General features: G+C 38.7%; 1 protein-coding gene across 1 annotated transcript; it reads right to left on the reverse strand.

The window, feature by feature from the left end:
- Positions 1-443: 443 nt before the first annotated feature.
- LOC134216016 (lathosterol oxidase-like) lies at positions 444-17334 on the reverse strand. The gene is made up of 5 exons (XM_062695056.1): positions 17100-17334; positions 16176-16360; positions 15859-16110; positions 992-1175; positions 444-912 (listed from the first exon to the last, which is right to left on the reverse strand). Exons 1-5 carry the CDS (start codon positions 17275-17277, stop codon positions 518-520), a joined length of 1194 nt encoding a protein of 397 aa, XP_062551040.1. The 5' UTR covers positions 17278-17334; the 3' UTR covers positions 444-517.
- Between the last annotated feature and the right edge of the window lie 5538 nt (positions 17335-22872).

Here is a 22872-nt window from a genome sequence, read left to right on the forward strand (position 1 = left end):
TATGCAGGGCGTACTTTTGTCAGATTTTGATGCAAGAAGGATCGACACCGATTACGGAAGCAAAACATTATGCAAAGTATGCAACGGCTCTTTACCATCATGTTACAAGAAACAGGTCTATTTATGAATTTCGGGCTATGCACATTGTTACATTTTACAATTCATCAAACATAATAACTAATTTATCTAAGTATAATGTGAAGGTAAATTTTACGACAGCAAAAATGCAAAACGCATTCTATGGATTTACAAAAAGGAAGAAAACGGATTTAGAATTAAGAATTAATATAAGAAAATAGAACAAGAAGGTATTTCCAAATTAATGAATACCATTGAAAACACAAATGAGTTTTTTTGAAAAATCCTGCCCAAATGCGGAAGAATAATTATCACAGAACAATTTTTTTTTTATTCGTTTATTAGCATTCAAAATACATTTCGATATTATCTTATGCCTATGCAGCATAATAAAATAAACGCAACAATTTCACTACCAGGTGGGTCGAAGCGCTTCCATCTATCTGGGTTTGATTCCATCGCTTCCACCAAGCCGATTCAAGTCCTTTTGGTTCAGTTTGTAGCGATGTAAGTTGTTCCGATATGCCTGTGGATTTTCCAGATTTCTCTCTATGATGTCTGTCTGCAGCACTTCCCTTGACACTTCGTCCAGCTTTTTCCCTCGTCCATAGAAAATATTTTCCGAGTAGACCCGATCTTTTTGGCGATACGTCCCGTGCAGAATGTCCCAATAGTAAATATTAAAACCGAAGTTGACGTGGAAGTACTGATGATGATTGTCATGGAAGATGGTGTCCGGCTGCCATGGTTGCCACCAGAAGGACTTGAAATTAACACCGGAATGGCTCAAAATCCCATGGCAGTAAGCATAAACCACAACGATGTAGAACGGTGCTGAAAAAGTTACGAGACAGAGAGAAAGATCAATTGAACCGAAACTAAAGCTGGCGACACATTCGATACTGTGTCATACCCCAGTGGACAGGAACAGTGACAATCGGAATGAGCATTACAAGTTGAGTGAAAATAATCTCCACCGGATGGCTTGCCGTTACGGAGAAAGCCGTTGGCTGCTTGTAGGTGTGATGCAGTTTGTGGAAGTTTTTATATAGCCATGGCCAGTGGAATATCCGATGGACCCAGTACGTTGTGTAGTCCTAGGAAAAGTCACACATGATTAGTCAAATTGATATTCACAAACAATGATAAAAGCAATATAAAATCAATTAGAAAAATCTCTTAGAAGTGGACAACTGTAGTTTTTGGTATTGATCAATAAAACTGCCAAGAAACATATAGGTATTTTATTTTATTTTATTTTTAAAATTGACTCTTCATATGAGGTACATATATATACCGGAAGTAATTTAAGCTCCCCAAACTCACACATTTCCTTTGCAATGGTGAGCATAGTTTGCTGCTGTAGTTATGTATCAATGCTGCTTGTGCTCTGTTGTGGGCATTTTTACCGGGGGTCTGATGTTTTGATTGTGTTTTCGTAGTGTAGATGCAGTCTCTTTTCTTCTGCTTTTAGTTTATGGAAATGTCAGTGTGGATCACACCTGTCTTTTTTCTTCCCGCGATTATCCTTATGGCTGTCAGTGCGGAATTTTCAATGTTGACTACGAAACAAGCTGTGGTGGAGGGATACAAGTGTCAGTCCCGTGATTTTTACAGCAGAACGGGATCATTTGATACGGAAGAAGAAAAGATATTTTAGTTACTAGATAAAGATTGTCGCTGTCGTCGCTGTCCGGAACATCTTTTGCTGGCGAGGATAGGGGAGCTAAATGTCAAAGAAGGAAAATCCATACGATTTGACAGGTATGTACCACACATGTTTCGGACAGCAGAACAAAGGGAACCGAAGCGACAATCTTTATCTAGTAACTAAAATATCTTTTGGAAGAAGTCATAGAATTGTGTGCAGCGGTGTAGTTTTTACTCCGGAAGTCATGAATTGAAAACAAATCAGATAAATTCAGATGATCGATGTTGGCACCCAGTAAAAAGAATATGTTTGTAGTTATGATAGGTTGTTTGTATGCTTTTGTACTATAAAAATGTAACGTTTTTCGCAATCTGTTACGATAATGAATTGATTCGGGGACTCTACACCACGATAGATTATTTAAAAAAAAAAACTCCAATTGCAAGGGAAACCGATTCTGATGGTACTTTTCAACTTTATTTGCAAAGCTTAGCGAAAAAAAATGATCTTACCAGAAACCGAGCGAGAACGAAGCGTTTTATCATACGTTCACGATGGGGGCTGCCTATCTGATTTTGTTTTTGTTTTTCGCTTGCATACAAGAGCGATAAACTTGTTTTTGTTGACTTGTAATGATTCGAAGAGATTTTTGCATCTCTTTCATCGTTGTTCTTTATCTATTGAGAGCGATTTCTGTAAACCTTGCCCATGCATGTGAACTTTCTATACTAAAGGTTTGAAAATTGCAATGGTGCTATAATTTCTCCTGAGATGGTGGTTCTGGATTATTACTCTATTCGTATTTTCTTCTTCTTCTTCTTCTTCTTATTGGCATTACACCACCCACTGGGACAGAGCCGCCTCGCAGCTTAGTGTTCATTAAGTATTTCCACAGGTATTTACTGCGAGGTTTCTAAGCCAAGTTACCTGCATTATGCATGAGGCTAACACGATGATACTTTTATGCCCAGGGAGGGAAGTCGAAAAAAGAAAACGGGCATGAATATAAAAAATGCTAAATAATTACATTTACGCGAAGACCAAATACTATTCATCTACGTTACGCTACAGAATCCATTCATTTTGAACGTGTGCCACCGGGCGTAGGTGATTTGTTAGTGTTTGGAAGCTTGTGTGTTTGCGTTGCGCGTTTCTTCGGTTGTCCAAAGCGCGATACTCCACAGCTTGCATATGCCAACCAGCGATTCCAGATTTACAGACATGTCTTCAATTCGAGAACATTTGAATATCTGCGAAGACATTTATTTCGTGAAGACATTTTGAATTTTTTTCCAAATATTTAAAGACTTAGCATTAGTATTGAGCAATTTGCACAAACTCGTAGGTGGTACAAGCCAAGACAATAGTATGAGAATAGCATCACTTTTATTAGTTACCACAGATATTGATTTGGGACCAGGGAATCAATATCCGAGCAACGCCTAACGATATACCCTTTGTCATCAACAGAGTTTGTTACTGACAACGCACCTTGCAACAAGCCTTTGTCAGAACCTGAACACAATATGACAAGAATCATTTGCCTTGCATGCTCTGATATTTCCAAGAATATGAGGCTATTTTTGTAATCAGCGTTAGATTCTCGAATATTTCCATGAAAGTAAAATCTACCATAGCATAAAACCGGAATTTGCTCTAGAGAGAATGCATAATAACGGAATGAAAAGTAAGCAACAAAATTGTCTTCTTTTTTTGTCGTGGACGAAATTTTTCGGACCTTTGTCATTATTATCTCCGACAAAAACAAAGCTTTGTCGTTGGTTCTCTTTTGTCGTTTGTTTCGTATGCGCATCGACGAAAAATTGATTCCCTGTTTGGGTCTAATCACTATCTCTTGGATGGAAGCAATGCACTCTTCAATAGTCGAGATCTGTCCTGGCTGAATGCTGAGGAAGGGGAAGGATGGTTAGTTGGACACCTACTTAGGAAAGATGCAGAGAACTCTACGACCCCTCATAGGTGCCACGGGAGGTTTTGGAATTATGTGGAAAGGTACAACAGTAGGAATCGTTTTGGTTGAAACACAGAAAGAACTAAGATAGAAATACAAAGTAGGAAAGGGACGAGCCTGGAATTAAACCCACGACCTCCTGCTTATAAGGCAGAAGCAGTATGTCTGAAACTTGATTATGCATATGTACAACATGTGATAGATTTAGTTCGGAAAAGGTATTGGAGGGTAACCGCCCCTTCGGTGGGGTTTGATCCCACGACCCCAGTTCGCAAGACAGGTGTTTTCCCTACTAAGCTACGAAGAACCAGTTAGGGGGTACTGATGAAACCAAATTCCCAGCACCAGGTACCAGCCGATCTCTAGCAATACATTTTCAGAACCAACTCTCTCATACACTCAACCCTCTTTTTACGTCACTTATTGGGGGGACGTAAAACGAATGTGACGTAAAAAGAATTTTTGCTAAAATTTCTAGTATTTCACTTAATTTATTGATCGTGAGGATACTTTCAAATACATTCACTTGCGTCTTGCATGAGGTATTGTAAGATCTCTCCAAATCCAGGCATATGAGATGTTATAAGATCTCCAAATTGTCCTGGAGTTTGAATCAAATGGTCTACCGAATCAACCAAAGCCTTCATGATGTCCCAAGCCGTGGTATCAACTCAATTATGTCCTCCGAGGATTTGTCTTTCACTTGCGTCTCAAAACAAGACATATGAGATGTAGTAAGATCTCCAAATCGTCCTGGAGTTTGAATCAAATGGTCTGCCGAATCAACCAAGGCTTCCATGATGTCCATAGCTGCGGTATCAACCCAATTATGTCCTCCGAGTATTTTTCTTTCACTTGCGTCTCAAATCCCGACATATGAGATGTAGTAAGATCTCCAAATTGTCCTGAAGTTTGAATCAAATGGTCTACCGAATCTACTGAGGCTTGCATGATGTCCTCAGCCGCGGTATCATCCCAATCATGCCTTCCGAGTATTTATCTTTCACTTGCGTCTCAAGTACAGATATATTAGATGTTTTAAGATCTCCAAATTGTCCTGGAGTTTGAATCAAGTGGTCTACATAATCAACCAAGGCTTCCACGATGTCCAGAGCCGCGGTGTTAACTAAATTTTGTTTTCTGAGTGTTGGTCTTTTACTAACGTCTTAAATACAGGTATATTAGATATTCTAAGATCTCCAAATTGTCCTGGAGTTTAAATCAAATGGTCTATCGAATCAACCAAAGCCTTCATGATGTCCTAAGCCGTGCTTTCAACTTAATTATGTTCTCTGAGTATTTGTCTTTTACTTGCGTCTCAAAACAAAACATATGAGGTGTTGTAAGCTCTCCAAATTGTCCTGGAGTTTGAATCAAATGGTGTAATGAATCAACCAACGCTTCCATGGTGCCCCCGTCGCGGTATCAATCCAATTATGTCCTCCGATTATTTATCTTTCACTTACGTATCAAATCCAGACATATGATATGTTTCAAAATCTCCAAATTGTTCTGGAGTTTCAATCAAATCTGCTGAATCAAACAAGGCTTTCACGATGTACCCACCCGCGGTGTCAACCCAATTTTGTCTTCTGAGTATTAGCCTTTCACTTGAGTCATAACTTTTAGCATGTAAGATGTTGTAAGATCTTTAAATTATCTGGAGTTTGAATCAAGTGGTCTACCAAATCAACCGAGGCTTCCATGATTTCTTCACTTGCGACATCAACTCAATTATATTCCCCGAGTGTTTGTCTTTCACTCGTCTCAAATCAAGGCATATGAGGTGTTGTAAGATCTCCAAATTTATCCTGGAATTTGGATAGTTTGCGAATTGCGTCTCAAATTCTGACATGTAACATGTTGTAAGATCTCCCAATTGTTCTAGAGATTGAATGAAATGGTCTACCGAATCAATCAAGGCTTCCAATATGTACCCAGCCACGAAGTCTAGACTTCAGAGATTTCTTCGATGACCTGGAATGGAATAATTGTTGAATGCGTATCTAATATGGATCTATGGATCAAAATGGGATGAACCATTTAAAAATAATAATCCTGAAGACCTAAAGACCTGTACTCCATGACTTTCTTAAATTACCTGGAATGGAACAATAGTTGAAAAGGTATCCAATTTAATCCTATGGATCAAAACTGGTATGAGCATTTTTTTTAAAGAGATAGCAGCCTTTTATTTCAGGGATGGATGATATTCATGGATGATCTGCAATGGAACAATAGTTGAAGCCGTATTCACTTTGGTTCTTTGGATCAAAAAGGGCATGGCCCATATAAATTCACCGAATTTAGTCACAATCAAATTGCTACAACCATCCCTACAAACATTTTAGTTTTAGGCTGATTTTACCGAAGTCTTTTTCTTCTTCTTCTTATTGGCATTACATCCCCACACTGGGACAGAGCCGCCTCGCAGCTTAGTGTTCATTAAGCACTACCACAGTTATTAACTGCGAGGTTTCTAAGCCAAGTTCCATTTCAGCATTCGTATATCATGAGGCTAACACGATGATACTTGTATGCCCAGGGAAGTCGAGACAATTTCCAATCCGAAAATTGCCTAGACCGGCACCGGGATTCGAACCCAGCCACCCTCAGCATGGTCTTGCTTTGTAGATTTTACTACATCTCATGTGTCTGAATTTGAGACCCAAGTGAAAGACAAATACTTGGAGCACATAATTGAGTTGATACCGCTGCTGGGGAAATCATGAAAGCCTTGGTTGATTCGGGAGACCATTTCATTGAAACTCCAGGACGATTTGGAGATCTTACTACATTTCATATGTCTGGATTTGAGACGCAAGTGAAAGACAAATTTTCGGAGGACATAATTGGGTTATTACCGCAGCTATGGACATCATGGAAGCCTTGGTTGATTCGGCAGACCATTTGATTCAAACTCCAGGTCGATTTGGAGATCTTACTACATCTCATATGTCTAGATTTGAGACGCAAGTGAAAGACAAATATTCGGAGCATATAATTGGGTTGATACCACTGATGGGGACATCATGAAAGCCTTGGTTGATTCGGCAGACCATTTCATTGAAACTCCAGGACGATTTGGAGATCTTACTACATCTCATATACTCATATAATACTCGGAGGACATAATTGGGCTATTACCGCAGCTATGGACATCATGGAAGCCTTGGTTGATTCGGCAGTCCATTTGATTCAAACTCCAGGACGATTTGGAGATTTTAATACATCTCTTGTGTCTGGATTTGAGACCCAAGTGAAAAACCAATACTCGGAGCACATAATTGGGTATCGCTGCTGGGGACATCATGAAAGCCTTGGTTGATTCTGCAGACCATTTCAGTCAAACTCCAGGACGATTTGGAGATCTTACTACATTTCATATGTCTGGATTTGAGACGCAAGTGAAAGATAAATACTGGGAGGATATAATTGGGTTATTACCGCGGCTGGGGACATCATGGAAGCCTCGGTTGATTCGGCAGACCATTTGATTCAAACTCCAGGAGGATTTGGAGTTCTTACTACATCTCATATGTCTGGATTTGAGACGCAAATGAAAGAAAAATACTCGGAGGACATAATTGGGTTGATATCGCTGCTATGGACATTATGGAAGCATTGGTTGATTCGGCAGAATATTTGATTCAAACTCCTGGACGATTTGGAGATCTTAGAACAACTCATATGATTGGATTTAACACGCAAGCAAAAGACAAATACTTGGAGGACATAAATGGGTGGTTAACGTGGCTGGAAACATCATGGAAGCCTTGGTTGATTCGGTAGACCATTTGATTCAAACTCCAAGACAATTTGGAGATCTTAGAACAACTCATAAGCCTACATTTGAGACGTAAGTGAAAGACAAATACTCGTAGGACATAATTGGGTTGATACCGCTGCTGGGGACATCATGGAAGCCTCGGTTGATTCGGCAGACCATTTGATTCAAACTCCAGGAGGATTTGGAGTTCTTACTACATCTCATATGTCTGGATTTGAGACGCAAATGAAAGAAAAATACTCGGAGGACATAATTGGGTTGATATCGCTGCTATGGACATTATGGAAGCATTGGTTGATTCGGCATAATATTTCATTCAAACTCCTGGACGATTTGGAGATCTTAGAACAACTCATATGATTGGATTTAACACGCAAGCAAAAGACAAATACTTGGAGGACATAAATGGGTGGTTAACGTGGCTGGAAACATCATGGAAGCCTTGGTTGATTCGGTAGACCATTTGATTCAAACTCCAAGACAATTTGGAGATCTTAGAACAACTCATATGCCTACATTTGAGACGCAAGTGAAAGACAAACACTCGTAGGACATAATTGGGTTGATACCGCTGCTGGGGACATCATGAAAGCCTTGGTTGATTCGGCAGACCATTTGATTCAAACTCCAGGACAATTTGGAGATCTTAGAACATCTCATATGCCTACATTCAAGACGCAAGTGAAAGACAAATACTCGGAGGACATATTTGGGATGAATCCGTGGCTGAGGAGTCTGGGGAATTCTTGGATGACCAGGAAAGGAACGGCTTCTTAAGGCATATTGAGTTTGGTTTAATAGATCATATGGAGCATGAACCATTTTATGGAGATAACAGCCCATCGGTTACGCGGGTAGACCTCAAGACCTATAATTCAGGGAATTCTTGTATGACCTTGAACGGAATTTGGTATAATATATCAAATAGGGCATAAACCATAAAAACTGCCGTAAAAAGAGGGTTGAGTGTATGTATTTTTGTACACATGCCAACCAAGTATAGGATTCAATATAAGCCTTTGACTTGTTTGTTTTCTAGATCTCGGGTGTTTGAACGCTATTACCTAACGCTAATTACCAAAGGAACCCAAGGAAGAATTTAACGAGAGTGTGTAACAAGTTTCCTCTGATTTTTCTACTGAGTCTTTAATTAAAATTCCATAGGATTTTTGAGGAATTTCTTTGAATTTCTTTTAAGATTTTCCTGTAGAAATTTACCGCGGAAATTCTGAGGAATCTCGATAATTTTTTTCTAAAATATTGCAATCAACAGACATCTTCCGGTAATCAAACGGTTCGAAAGTTTGCACAACAGCACCTTACAAATCATCATAGGAACATTCCATACCACTTGGTAGGGTTTGGGTCACCGTAAATTTTTATATCGCTAATTTGTTGATATTTCTCGGTGAAAACTAAACACACACTTTGCATAATTTTGCATAACGTGTCGGCCTACTGCTTTTCAGCCGTCAAAATCTATGTGGGACAGACGGGCAGAATGCTGGACACAAGACTCAACGAGCACCAGAAAAACATGAAGAAAAAGGAGGCAAAACGGGTCTTACACATCATTTCCTAGAAGAAGGACATAATTTCAACTTCAGCAAAACCGAAAATTTGGAGAGGATCGAAAACCAGGGGATCAGACTGATAGCAGTGGCTTTCCACATCAAGCTAATTGGTGACGACAGAACCGTCAACATGCAGCGTATTGTATTCTTTAAATAAAAATTGTTAACTTTGTGTTTAATAAATTTTAGATCTGATGGTTGAAAAGCCGAAACGTTATGCAAAATTATGCAAAGTGTGTGTTTAGTCTTCACCGAAAACTATCAACAAATTAACGATATACATTCCATACCAGCCCAATAATAAGCATTCAGGCCGAAGCAGGCATCCCAAACATCAGATATCTTTTGAAACAAAGACTAGCGATATTTGCAGCAAAGGTAGCCAACAATGCTCATCAACCATTAAACAGCGAAACAGAAGAACTCAGTAGCCACAGTTCAGAAGAACTTTGGAATCAAAGACCTACTACTGAACCAAACACCATAAAAACAAAAACTCAAAACGAATCATTGAAAAGCTAGAAACAAACATCCCAGCAAGCAAACCTTTCTACATACCACCTACTCCACCATGGAAAAGAAAACAAATACGTGTCGATAATACAGTCCTGTGTACGAATGTGTACTAAATACAGATTCCATACAGCTTTATACACTGACGGATCAAGAACAGACTCCAGAACCGGCTTCAGAGTAATTGTGGAAGGAAACGTAGTACGTAAAAGAACCCCCATAACTCTCTGAGTGTAATAACAACTATCGAAAAAAGAAAGATAAAATCTTCCCTCAAAGATGAAATAATCACAGTGTACAATGACATAACCGAAAAAAAGGAACATCCATTACCTTCTGTTGGATCCCAAGCCACATCGGCATTCCTGGGAAAGAAAAGGCTGAACTGAACCCAAACGAGCCCTCGAGCTTAATACGATTATGCAAAAAATAGTTGATCACAAGAAAAACAAAACCATCATAAAAAGATATTTTAATAACAGATGGTAATTGGAATGGGAATCAACCAGAAATAAAAAATTAAGAGAACTACACCATTTTAGAGAGGCAATCACAGAAAATCGCAGAGAGGACGTTATACTAATCAGACTACGAATTAGCAATACGCAATTAACGCATCCCTATCTACTAGAAAAACAGATCAACTCTGCCGAGCCAGCCAAGGGCTGAAGATATAAATAAAAAAAATTAAAAAATATATCCACCCATTTGCGTAAAATGTGACCAAATTCTTACTGACAAACAAATTATAGTCAACTGTCCAGGATATGATTGAAAATTTGGTTTATGGACAGCTCCTTACGTACTATGGAAACTATCGAAATGTAATTCAAACATGCTTAAATGGACTTACAGTGTTTTATTTATTTATCATCAGACTAAGGCCGGAGTGGCCTGTGCTGCACATAAAAGACTTCTCCATTCAGCTCGGTTCATGGCTGCACTTCGCCAACCACGCAGTCTGCGGAGGGTCCGCAAGTCGTCCTCCACCTGATCGATCCACCTTGCCCGCTGTGCACCTCGCCTTCTTGTTCCCGTCGGATCGTTGTCGAGAACCATTTTCACCGGATTACTGTCCGACATTCTGGCTATGTGCCCGGCCCACCGCAGTCTTCCGATTTTCGCGGTGTGAACGATGGATAGTTCTCCCAACCTCTGATGCAATTCGTGGTTCATTCGCCTCCTCCATGTACCGTCCGCCATCTGCACCACCATAGATGGTACGCAACACTTTCCTTTCGAAAACTCCCAGTGCGCGTTGGTCCTCCACGAGCATCGTCCAGGTCTCGTGTCCGTAGAGAACTACCGGTCTTATAAGCGTTTTGTAGATAGTCAGTTTGGTACGGCGGCGAACTCTATTCGATCGAAGCGTCTTGCGGAGTCCAAAGTACGTACGATTTCCAGCCACTATGCGTCTCCGAATTTCTCTGCTGGTATCGTTATCGGCGGTCACCAGTGAGCCCAAGTACACGAATTCTTCAACCACCTCGATTTCGTCACCACCGATAGAAACTCGTGGTGGGTGGCTCACATTGACCTCTCTTGAGCCTCTTCCTATCATGTACTTCGTCTTCGACGTGCTGATGACTAGTCCAATCCGTTTAGCTTCGCTTTTCAGTCTGATGTAGGCTTCCTCCATCCTCTCAAAGTTACGTGCCATGATATCAATGTCGTCGGCGAAACCAAATAACTGGACGGACTTCGTGAAAATCGTACCACTCGTGTCAATCCCTGCCCTTCGTATTACTCCCTCCAAAGCGATGTTGAATAGCAGACACGAAAGACTATCACCTTGCAGTAACCCTCTACGTGTTTCGAAGGGACTCGAGAATGCCCTGAAACTCGAACTACGCACATCACCCGATCCATCGTCGCCTTGACCAACCGTATCAGTTTATCCGGAAATCCGTTTTCGTGCATTAGCTGCCACAGCTGGTCCCGATCGATTGTATCATATGCGGCTTTGAAGTCGATAAATAGATGTGTGGGCACGTTGTATTCGCGGCATTTCTGCAATACCTGACGTATGGCGAACACCTGGTCTGTGGTAGAGCGTTCACCCATAAATCCCGCCTGGTACTGCTCCACGAACTCTCTTGCAATTGGTGTTAGTCGACGGCATAAAATTTGGGAGAGTACCTTGTAGGCGGCGTTCAGCAATGTGATTGCGCGGTAGTTGCTACAATCCAGCTTATCGCCCTTTTTGTAGATGGGACACACGACACCTTCCATCCACTCCTGCGGCAGAACCTCATCCTCCCAAACCTTGGTAATCACCCAATGCAGCGCTCTAGCCAGTGCTTCACCACCGTGTTTAAACAGCTCTCCTGGTAGTTGGTCAACTCCAGGGGCTTTGTTGTTTTTCAGCCGGCCGATCTCCTCCTGGATTTCCTGGAGATTCGGAGCCGGAAGTCGCATGTCCTGCGCGCGTGCTCCTAGGTGACTTACAGTGACCGGCATAATAAAAAGCCCACTTGTCGTTTCTCATAAAAATGATTAAATTTGGAGATCTAGATCTCGGTTGCGTGTAAATAAATTTGCTGAAAATTTGACCCGAGCTCAGATATAACCAAAGTTTCGATCATATTAATTCATAGAGTAAAAATTGTTGCGGTAAAACCAAAATAAATTGTAAGGTAAAAACATAGTTTTGACATCTTGAAAACCACAACTCTTAGACGTTAGGCAGAATAACAGCGATATCAACAATTCTTGTTCCCAGGTATGGCCCTCTGCTAATATTCAGTTTCTATTCTTTTCACACTTGCCGCTCGCTTTCGATGTCAATCGAATCTGTATCTTCATTACTTTCATCTAATCATCTTAGTATAATTATCACCGAAAAAAGCAAATTAATTAATTTCGATCATCTCAATTTGTCGCTATTTTACTATACTACTTTTTATTTTAACAAATGTTTATGGAGCAAACATATAATAGTTAGGCTTTTGCGACAAAAATGATTTGAAATTATGTATAGTATAGATCATGCGTTACAATATTTGAAATTATTCTGTCGCGAAAGCCTTAGGGGAAGAGGTTCGATTATGGGTACCCTTTTGAATTTTGTCCATAACTTTAGTTCTAGTTGGTATTATGTCTACATTTTTACACCAATGTAAAGCTAGACGTACAACCTAACTGCTAGAGAATAAATTGGTTTTATTTCATCGATTTGAAACATTTTGTGGTCAATTTCGCAAATTTGGAATTTTTGGACATTTCAGTTTTGTGGTTCGGTTGTGGGTACCCTTGAAAATCCGGCTAATAATGAAGAATAACTAATGAAATCCACCCAGTTTCAAAGAAAATGAATATTTTATTAGTTTTAATTGTCATGAAACAATAAAAACCCTAGATTAATCCACCTAGCAGTGATGATGCCTTTCTCATGCATCGAAAAGGGTAACAAAAACAAACACTTAAGAAAGGTCAAAAATAGCACACATACATCACAGGCAAACAAATATTTTTTATTTTAATTCCGCATTTTTCTTCTCAATGAGTGGTCCCTATGTAGGCTGACCAGATCATTTCGGTGAAAAAACGGGACAATCGCACTAGCAAAACGGGACATGTCAAAAAACTTTACGAGAAAATTCAAGAGCTGTGGAAATTTCTAAATGTATGGGCTTAATTTTCATTTTCCGTGTAAAAAGTTAGAGGATTTTTTTAGAGAGAATCATTCACCACCATAACCTTCTCTTGTGTTAAGTTAATTGGGGGAAAATACTACAAATAAAGGGGCATGGAAAAAAACAAAGCACCAATATTTTTAAAAAATTGTGGGATTTTGAAATTTTTAATCTTTTCTTTAACATGGATTTCATTACTGACTAATATCAATAACTTTTCCAATTCTGAACAATTTAAAATAACAAAAAAAATATCAATGCACATGTGAAAAGAGCAATTGGGTTGGATTATAGATTTTGCGTGCTAAAACCCTTCTACGGATCTACGGATAAGAATCACAACAAGAAAAGAACATTAATAAAATTTATTTTTTATTATTTCCATGAATATGGGTAGCGCATATGCTTAAATGTAATATCTAACCAATTCACAGTATTTTTTGATCGAAATTAATTAAAATGACGCTAAAAGTCACATCGGAAATCTTGTCCATTGATTTTGTTCCTATGTGCGTCTAAAAGGGCGGAACTCATGCAATTTCGTCGCGAAAAGTCAAACGAATCCCGGTTAATTTATAGGCAGGTTTACAGCTCTGACTCTCGGAATTTTCCGCCGGATTGTATTTTGAATCGGGCCGAAATTCTAACTTCCTACAACGGAATCCCATAAATCCCGCCCACACATATGGAAGCGAAACTTGAAGACAAGCTCCTGATCTGTAAACTAGCCTTAAAGACACTACTCACGGAATTCAAGTTTCAAAGTGCTCGCGTTTTCGAGGGCACACCACTTGATACGGAGGTGGCGCACAACTGTCATTCTTGGTTATTTAGCTTTGCTGCGACGCAGCATGCGTGAAATAATAATAATAATGACAATTGTGCGTTGCTTCCGTATCGAGTGGTGTGCCCCCGAAAACGCGAGCACTTTGAAACTTGGATTCCGTGAGGAGTGACCTTAAAGTACGTGAGGACCGAAATCCGAACAAACTTTCCTCGGTTTGAAACTGCCTCAAACTCGATTTGTTCAACTGATTTAAATGTTTTTTTTATTGTCTTCGATTTTTTACATTAGATGATTTCGAAATATTCAGAATTATTTAGAAAGACTTCGAATGATTCCTAATTTTTCGAAAAGAATCAATTGATTGAAAAATATGTAGTAAAGCGGACTTGAAAAAAACAGAATTACCTACTGCGCAAGAAAATAAAATCAGAATGTCTGTCCCTGTGCTTCATTTTCTTGACGTTGAGGCCTGACCTGATTCTCAGGATGTACTTGCCTACTAAGACCGGTTCCGTTTGATTCATTGATGAAATTGGTCAAATTTTGAATGGCTTCGAAATAAGCAGACAAAAGTAGTAGAAATGAAACTGTATGAATAAATCTCCCGTTGTCATTAGCTGTGAAAAACCTTAAGAAAATCAATTTATGCAAAATACATAACGGCATAAATAGCTTTCTTTGAAAATCAGCACAAATAATATAACATCTCATACTTCTTTTATGGGTTTCGTTCACTTTCTTTGTATTTGGGTTTAAATTCCTGCCTAAAATATTGATTTTTTTTTATTTTGGAAAAATCAATGAAAAAACGGGACATATTGAGGATTTTTAAGATTATGACGGGACAGCAGAATAAGGTCTAAAAAACGGGACTGTCCCGTTAAATACGGTACGTATGGTCAGCCTATCCCTATGAAAATAAATGATCATTTGTCTAACAACTTCGAAAGGCAATGTCTGAAAGGTCCAATTTTAAATGGCAAATAATACAACTGAATTCCCCGCCTAATGCAATTTGTTGCGTGTAAATCGGTCAACGCTTAGTTCCAAGAAGCGCATATGCAATGGCTAGATGCGCCTAAAAAAACAAATAAATAATAAAACTTATTATTACAATAAATTATGACTGAATTATTTGAAGAAAATGCATAAAAATAAGTTTGTTAATATGTTTGTTGATAAGCTCAGTGATATTGAACGATTTGTCAATAAAAAGAGGGTGCCCATAACCGAACCAATAAAGGTGCCCACAACCGAATTTAGCAGCGTTTCAGGAAAGTGATGAAAAAATTTTTAAAAGAAGCGTGGAAGTGCCCTCAACCGAACCACCTCCTACTATTTATTCTCTAAGCTAAATCCTAAATCCTTAGTGATCGAAATAGAAATTACTTCATTCCACAGCATCGCTCTACATATTAAAGTCAATCACTATTCGCACTAAGTGTTTCATATTGAAATCATGTTCTTCTTCTTTTTCTATGGCTCTACATCCGAACTGGAACTTGCATTCGAACTGGCCTGCTTTCCAACTTAGTTCTTTTAGCATATCCTCAATTATTAATTAAAAGCATTTCTATGCCCGTCATTGCATGAGTATGTATCTTATGTACAAGTACAATGGATAGTCTATACCCAGAGAGCCGAGAGTGTTTCCCACTCAAAAACATCCTAGGCCGGACCGAGAATCGAACTCCCCATCTACAGATAAGCAATCCTACGCTAAACTACGGCTAACTAACTACGATTAACTAAAATGAATACATAAGAAAATATAGCCTTTCGGTAAACTTAGTGTATGAGAAATACAAAACACACAGAGTATACGTTTGTGAAAGACAGTCGTTAATTGCATACTCACCTGATAGATAAATATAGCGACGAACTGAAGCCAAAACCAGAGCCATCCGTACTCGTTACATGCGTAATAGATAGTAAGCATGCTGCCGTTATTCATAGCATAACATGCAATAACGCCGGATATAACGCTAACGACAAGCAAGGACGAAGCTCCAACCATTATCTCGTGAAGCTCCAGCTCGGGCGAGAGAAACTTTTCCGGCTGGCACTTCCATTCGTGAGCTTTATCTCTACGGCAAACATAGAAATACCACTGAAAGAAAGGCACACCGTTGTCAATGGTCATGGTTCAACACAATCGAGATTAATTTGCCGTACGTGGATAAACCCGCCGATTGCGAAGTAGATAAGGTAGGAGCCCAGTACAGCTGCTATAATATAGAACGTCAGGTCATTCAGATTATAGCGCATAAGGATGGTTTGAGCAGAATCATCGTCCGAATTTGAAGGGTATTCAACCCCAAATTGTTTCAGTAGGTGCACCACGATAACGATCCAATCACCTGGCAAAAATAGAATACAAATATTTATTTGATTTAGTGTACTCATATTTATAAAATGCACTTAAAGCTGCTTTGTATATAACTCTGTGTGTCTGTAAATTTATGCGTGTGTGTAGGTATATGTTTGAAAAAACTGAACAGAGAAAAACTTAAATCTTGTTGTGAGATTCAGCTTATGTGTGCTGAAAAGAGCCTGTGTGTGCGAGTAAATTTGTGAGTGAAAGGCTAAGCCTGTAAAGATAGTTAATACACCGGTATATTTGTCGGATATTCTTACAATACTGTATGAGAACTATGCAAAATCTGTATTCTCGTAATCTCGTAATCTCGAAGGATTACGACGCTAGCGCCTCTAGTTGTGAAACGCGCAATTAATCAAATTCAATTTGATCATTGAAGTCATTGTCGATGGTAATTTCTCTAGTGTTACATCTGTTTGTCTGTGAATATACGCTAGTAGCTTGTATACATGTGCGAATTTAACTGATTATGTGCAAAAAGCCAAATGACCAAAAACAAAAAACTAAAGTATTTGAAAACCTTATCAAAAAATTTCTCTTTACCTACATGGTGCATTTTAGGTAAAATCTAAAACGATTCTATTTTACAGACGTCATTTACCTCATACCCTCATAACCGTTAAAACCTCCACAGAGGTTAATAAAATGTTATGTATTAACTTACTTTAAAATCTTTGGTTTAATTATAAAAATATGTATAACATTTCGTTTCATCGTACCTTTGAGAGTTGCAGCAAACGAAAGTAGAGAAGCAGTAATAATAAGATTTTTCAAGTATAAAGGTAAAATCGTCCACACTCTGGACAATCGCTTTGAATATTTTTCAGACCACCGCACTCCCTCTAATAACGGATTTTTAAACGTTTTTTTGATATCAATATTCTTCGATTCACTCATGATGTCTTGAACACAGTTTAAAAATTTAAAGATAGAACAAAGAACTGATCCACAAAACACATTTATATTGCACAAGCTCTCAGGCAACACTATCTACTTACCTGATATGCAGCAAAATATTGCCAAAAGTATTATCGCAACTCGCTGATTACGCTGCCACAAAGGCTCCTGAGTTCTACACAGTGGTCACGACTTATTTACCTATGAATAAATATTGATACAAGACCAGAGTGTAAAAATCGAATTTATTCGGTAAAGTCCACCTTTCTTCACTTGTCAGCTTTACTTCATGGCACATTCATAGTCGGCTCTGAATAGAATAGAACTTGGAAGGCAATCCTACGCATTTGCTCGCAAAGCTAACTGGAGACCCAACGGAAAACTGAAATATATTTCAATAAACTTTTCTAAATATATAGTTATTCCTTCTAAAATTCCTTTCTGTCAGGATTTTGCCCTGGGATTTCTTTCTAGCAATCGAAAAAAATCCTCCTAACATTCCCACTAGCTCTCCTGCAGGAAGGCTACTACAAATTTATTCTGAAGTGACTTCCGGAGATTTGAAAAGTTTTCGTATGAAATCATCGCCTCGCAGCTTAGTGTTCATTAGACACTTCCACAGTTAATAACTGCGAGATTTCTAAGCCAAGTTACCATTTTTGCATTCGTAACACGTAACGATAACACGATGATACTTTTATGCACAGGGAAGTCGAGAAAAATTCCAACCCGAAAATTTTCTAGACCGGACCAGGAATCGAACCCAGTCACCCTCAGCATGGTCTTACTTTGTATCCGCGCTTCTTACCGCACGGCTAATGAAGGCCCCTTCATTATTGCGATTACTTCTTCGCAAAACAAACATACCAACACTGGTGGAGTTGAATTGAAGCACGTTATATAACGAATTGCATAATTTTCCTGCTTTAGTTATGCCTTCATACCGACGCCATAATTGTTCTGAAAATAAAAACAGATTTTCCGCAATTTTTTATCAGTGGGTACCAAAGTGACGTTTCACAAAATAGCAACCCAATGCAATGTTGAAATTTAGTGGGACGCTAAATTTGCAAACTCGCGGCTAGTTTTAAGTTGCGTTTTTATTTTACAAAAAATAAAAAAGAGCAATTAAAATAATGAAGAAATATAAAAAGCAATAAAACTGATCATTTTTCCATAGATGACCCCTTCTTTAAAAGCGTTTAAAGTTCATGAAATATTTTATCTATTTTATTGCTTTTTTGTATTTTTTATGGGAATTTTCTTAATTTTTTTGCTCTTTATTGATTATTTTGTGGAAAATTTTTTATCTTTTATTAAAAAAAAAATTTGTTAAAGTTTTTGTAATTGTTTATTGCTAACTAGCGAAAAATACCCAGTTTTTCCTGGGTATTTGTGTTGCAAATCTCATATACTGAACTATTTGCAGCACCGCATTCTAGATCAATTTCCGTGCTATTGTTTTGTTTCCCTCAACCACTGTCTCAAAGTTACTTTCTAATGATTTTTTACCTTTCCCCGTTAAATTAACCAACTTTTTGTACATACAAACCTTACGGATCCCAAGACGAATCGTTTAAGGAGAAAATTTTGCAAATCGGTTAACTCGTTCGTGGGTTAAATCGTCAGGAAGGAAACCTGAACTAATTTTTATTTATATAGATATTGATTTATTTATGGAAAATTTGTATTTTTTTCATGGGACTAATTGCAATTTTTGCCTTTAAAAATGCTAATTTATAATGATATATGGAAATGCTAATATCATCTTTCAAGCTTAGACGTACATGTTCATAATAGAATTCGAGGCGAAAGTATAGAATTGATAGTTCCGTTAGGATACAACAGGCATGAAGAATGTTTTTATAGAAGTCGATTTGAAAGCGAGCGGAGGGCCATATTTGTGATATATAAAAACATTCTTCATGCCTCGAAAAATTCAAGTGCGCATTGGTCCTCCACGAGGATCTCTCAGGTCTGGTGTCCGTAGAGGACTACCAGTCCAATAAGCGTTTTGGTTAATGAGCGTCAGTTTGGTCAGGTGGTCTCGATCATCATATGTGGGTCTGAAGTCAATGAATAGATGATGTGTAGCGCAAATTATGTATTTTGGACATATTTTGTATTATGTATTTTGTATAGGGTAACCGTACCCTTAGTGGAGGTAGCACCAATAGTGGAGGTAGTGGGGTTTTAACGAAATTTATCATATTTATACATTTTACGATGGTTTCAGTTGATCCGTCATGCTTTAAATATCCTGTTAAATGCAACTTATCCTAATATTTCGCTTGGAAAACTATTGAAAACAATGATTTTCCTTAACAAAATTGACTCCCTTGCACCTATAGTGGTGCAACTGTACCAATAGTGGCGAGTCTCATAAGAAACCAATGGATAGCACCACTATGGGAACCAAAATTATTTTTTACCTTCACAAAAGGAACAGTATACCCATAGTGGTGCAAGCAATATTTGGTAATTGTTGATGTTAAATGACATCTATCTCATTTTTGTTAGCAAATTTTTTAGTTTTTCTATTGACTAAGATATTAAAGCTGTAAATTTCCCATAATTATCAAATTTTTAAAAAATATTTTCTTTTGTGGATCTACTAATACCTCCACTATTGGTACCGTTACCCTATATTTTGGACTTTTGGCTATACTTTGCGTGTTTTTCTACTTAGTTTTCTTTAAATAAATAGGAATCATCTGTCTGTTTTGCCTCGTTCATAATCACATTTCGAACCATATTTATGTAACAAAATAAACAAAATATAGCCAAAAGTCCAAAATATGTACATATGTCTAAAATAACATCGTTGCCCTAGCCACGTTGTATTCGCGACATTTTGACACCATGTAGGCGGCGTTCAGCAATGTGATTGCGCGGAACTTGCTTTAATCCAGCTTATCGCCCTTTCTGTAGATGGGACAGGGACACACGACACCTTCCACCAACTCCTGCAGGAATCTTCCTCCTGCTCGCATTCGCCGTCATACCAATCGTTTTTTCTGATCCGGGGGCACCGTGCCCAATGCAGAGGATGCGGCGCTGCCAATATGGCAGATCAAATACCTCTCCCGCCATCCATCCAAAACAAAACAACAAAATAAACCCTTATTAATCTACCTAACGGCGACAATGCCCTTCCCGTGCATTACAAAATTTAATTTGTAAAATATGTAAAACATATTAGAAATTTCAACCCTCCGGTAATTCCTCCGCGAATTCCTCTGGAAGTTCTGGCAAGAATTAACCTTTAATTATTTAGATCAGCGGTTCTCAACCTGAGGTACATGTACCCCTGGGGGTACCTTCGCTGGCCCTAGGGGGTACCTCGAACAGAAATGCGTGATGACGGATGTGTTACAATTCCAATCAAAACTTATCGAACATTTCAGTGCAATCTACCTGATCGAAACAAAATTTTGAATGATATGTGTGGGTTGATAAAGTTGAATATGCTTCTGAACTAAAATCTTGAGTCAAAAGGTCCGTAATCCACCATTTAAGAGGCATGAATGCTTGAATGCATGAATGCTCAGTTGCTTCTTTGGAAAAGGGTTGGAAGCATCCTTCTCTGAGAGAGAGAAGCCAGCTCACTGACAGATCGTTTATTTACTATGTCTTCTCCTTCTTTATTTGTGTGGAAACCGAGGAAACTCAACAAATCAAAGTAACATTTCATAACGTCGAACTTGTTCGAATTAGCTGATTTTAATAGTTATGAACTTCATAACGTGCAACAAACCCGATTTCTCATAATACGGGATCATTCACATGGATAATTACGGGTTCAATTCACTGTAGCAGATATAAGAAAAGTTGCAAACATAAATCGGCAAATTAATAATTTTTGTTACGGCCATTTGAAATTGCATCGCAGTGTTTACTTTTTCGGTTCGCAGTGACTGGATCGCGGTGACATTAGGATGAACGTAAATAAAGCGAGCTGTCTTCTCTCTCTCAGATCCTTCTATGCTTCTCGGAATCTTCTTCCAAGCAGCTCGGAAGCCCACTTTCCAGAGGCTCAGGTGCCTCTTCCTCGGAAACCTCTTTTCAAGAGACTCGGAATCTTTCTTTCACGAGGCTCGGAAGCCTCCTGTAAATATTTAACGAGACTAAGGAATCACTTGACATGGGAAAGCACAATTGCAGATGCCTTTCCCGCGTGAAGATCTGTTCTGGACTGAAAGGATGACGATGCACCCCCTGTGTTGCTTGCGCGTACCGGCGGTTCGACACAGCATTGACACAGCGACAAAACAGTGGGACGATGAATCTGTCATCATCGTCATTGTCAATCATGCGCGAGGGGTAAGAAGGCATTACAGTAAGAGCCTTGCATGCACCTCACATCCCCCTTCCACTCAAAAAAAAAATATATATATCTATATATATAAAAATGAAATGGTCTGTGTTCGTATCCGCATAACTTAAAAACGGCTGGAAGGATTTTCTTCATTCCTTCTGCAAATAGGTTCGTTATCATTTCCGACGGGTTTATATGATATTTCCTAATGCGAAAATCATGAGTAAAGTTAAGTAAATCGTGAAAAACCAAAATTAAGAATCGTATGGAAACTTCGCATGGGTAGTTCAGAACACGCATTTTCGCCTACTATGCAGGACAACGTCTGCCGGGTCGACTAGTATATATATATATATTCACGCGTACAAAATAATTTTCATGCGGCATACATATTCTGTGCACAACAATTTCAACTATTACATCACCCGCATACATGTCCCGATGTTGTTTGAAATGAAGCTTAAAGTTATGAAACCAATAAGTACAATTAGTTGTACAATCCATATTTCTTCTCATCATTTTTACTGTTTAAATATAATATTTTCTAAATATTGGTCATCCATTATCCTCTCTAATATTTGCTTTGGATACATTCCCGCATTCCACAACTGGAACATTGACGCCTCGCGCCTTCCGAGCAGCACAAGTCAGGTAAATCGGTATTCGTTAAGCAATAAGTATTAAGCTGCAAAGTTACTAAGTTAAATACCATTTATGCTTCCATACATCTCGTGGCTAGCAAGGGTACTTTCATGCTCTGGGTAGTTGCTGAAATTTCTCACACAAAGCAGCACATTCACATTCAAATATATTCAAACATATGCAGTTTTTGTCAGCTTTAGCTTTCAAATGCGCCACAAAAAAAATATATGGATCGTTAGCCATTGTGGGTAGTAATGTCTAGGCAACCATGGGATATTAGCTAGATGGGGGGATGAGTTCTTGATTATCGAGTTGAGTGATTTAATTGTGATTCAGGACCCCGGTGTTTTACCTTGGAAATTGGTCTCGGCGTTAACAAAGTATTCGCGTGAAAATTCGCAGTAACCTTCTGTTGACGTTCTGTGTCTATTCAACCGGTTACCTTGACTTCTGCAAGCCAGCCGATACTGCTCAGTGATGGCTTTGTAGCAGACTCGACATACCATACAATTTACGGAACGTACGCAAATCAGCTTTCAGTCATGATTATTCAATACGTAGAATGGCGTAGTCAAACTACACTCTAAGGAACATCTATGCTAACTGCGTTTCTCCTGGTTGACAATATGAAAAAT

Source organism: Armigeres subalbatus, chromosome 2, assembly GCF_024139115.2.
Source record: "Armigeres subalbatus isolate Guangzhou_Male chromosome 2, GZ_Asu_2, whole genome shotgun sequence".
Classification (NCBI taxonomy): Eukaryota; Metazoa; Arthropoda; class Insecta; order Diptera; family Culicidae; genus Armigeres; species Armigeres subalbatus.

Bases quoted from the DNA above. Each gene is read 5' to 3' on its own strand.
- LOC134216016 (XM_062695056.1), bottom strand. From the start codon at position 17,277: ATGAGTGAATCGAAGAATATTGATATCAAAAAAACGTTTAAAAATCCG. The intron at 16,361-17,099 runs GTACGATGAAAC...TATTTTTGCCAG, and splicing joins GTTTGCTGCAACTCTCAAAG to GTGATTGGATCGTTATCGTG. The intron at 913-991 runs GTATGACACAGT...TAACTTTTTCAG, and splicing joins CACTGTTCCTGTCCACTGGG to CACCGTTCTACATCGTTGTG.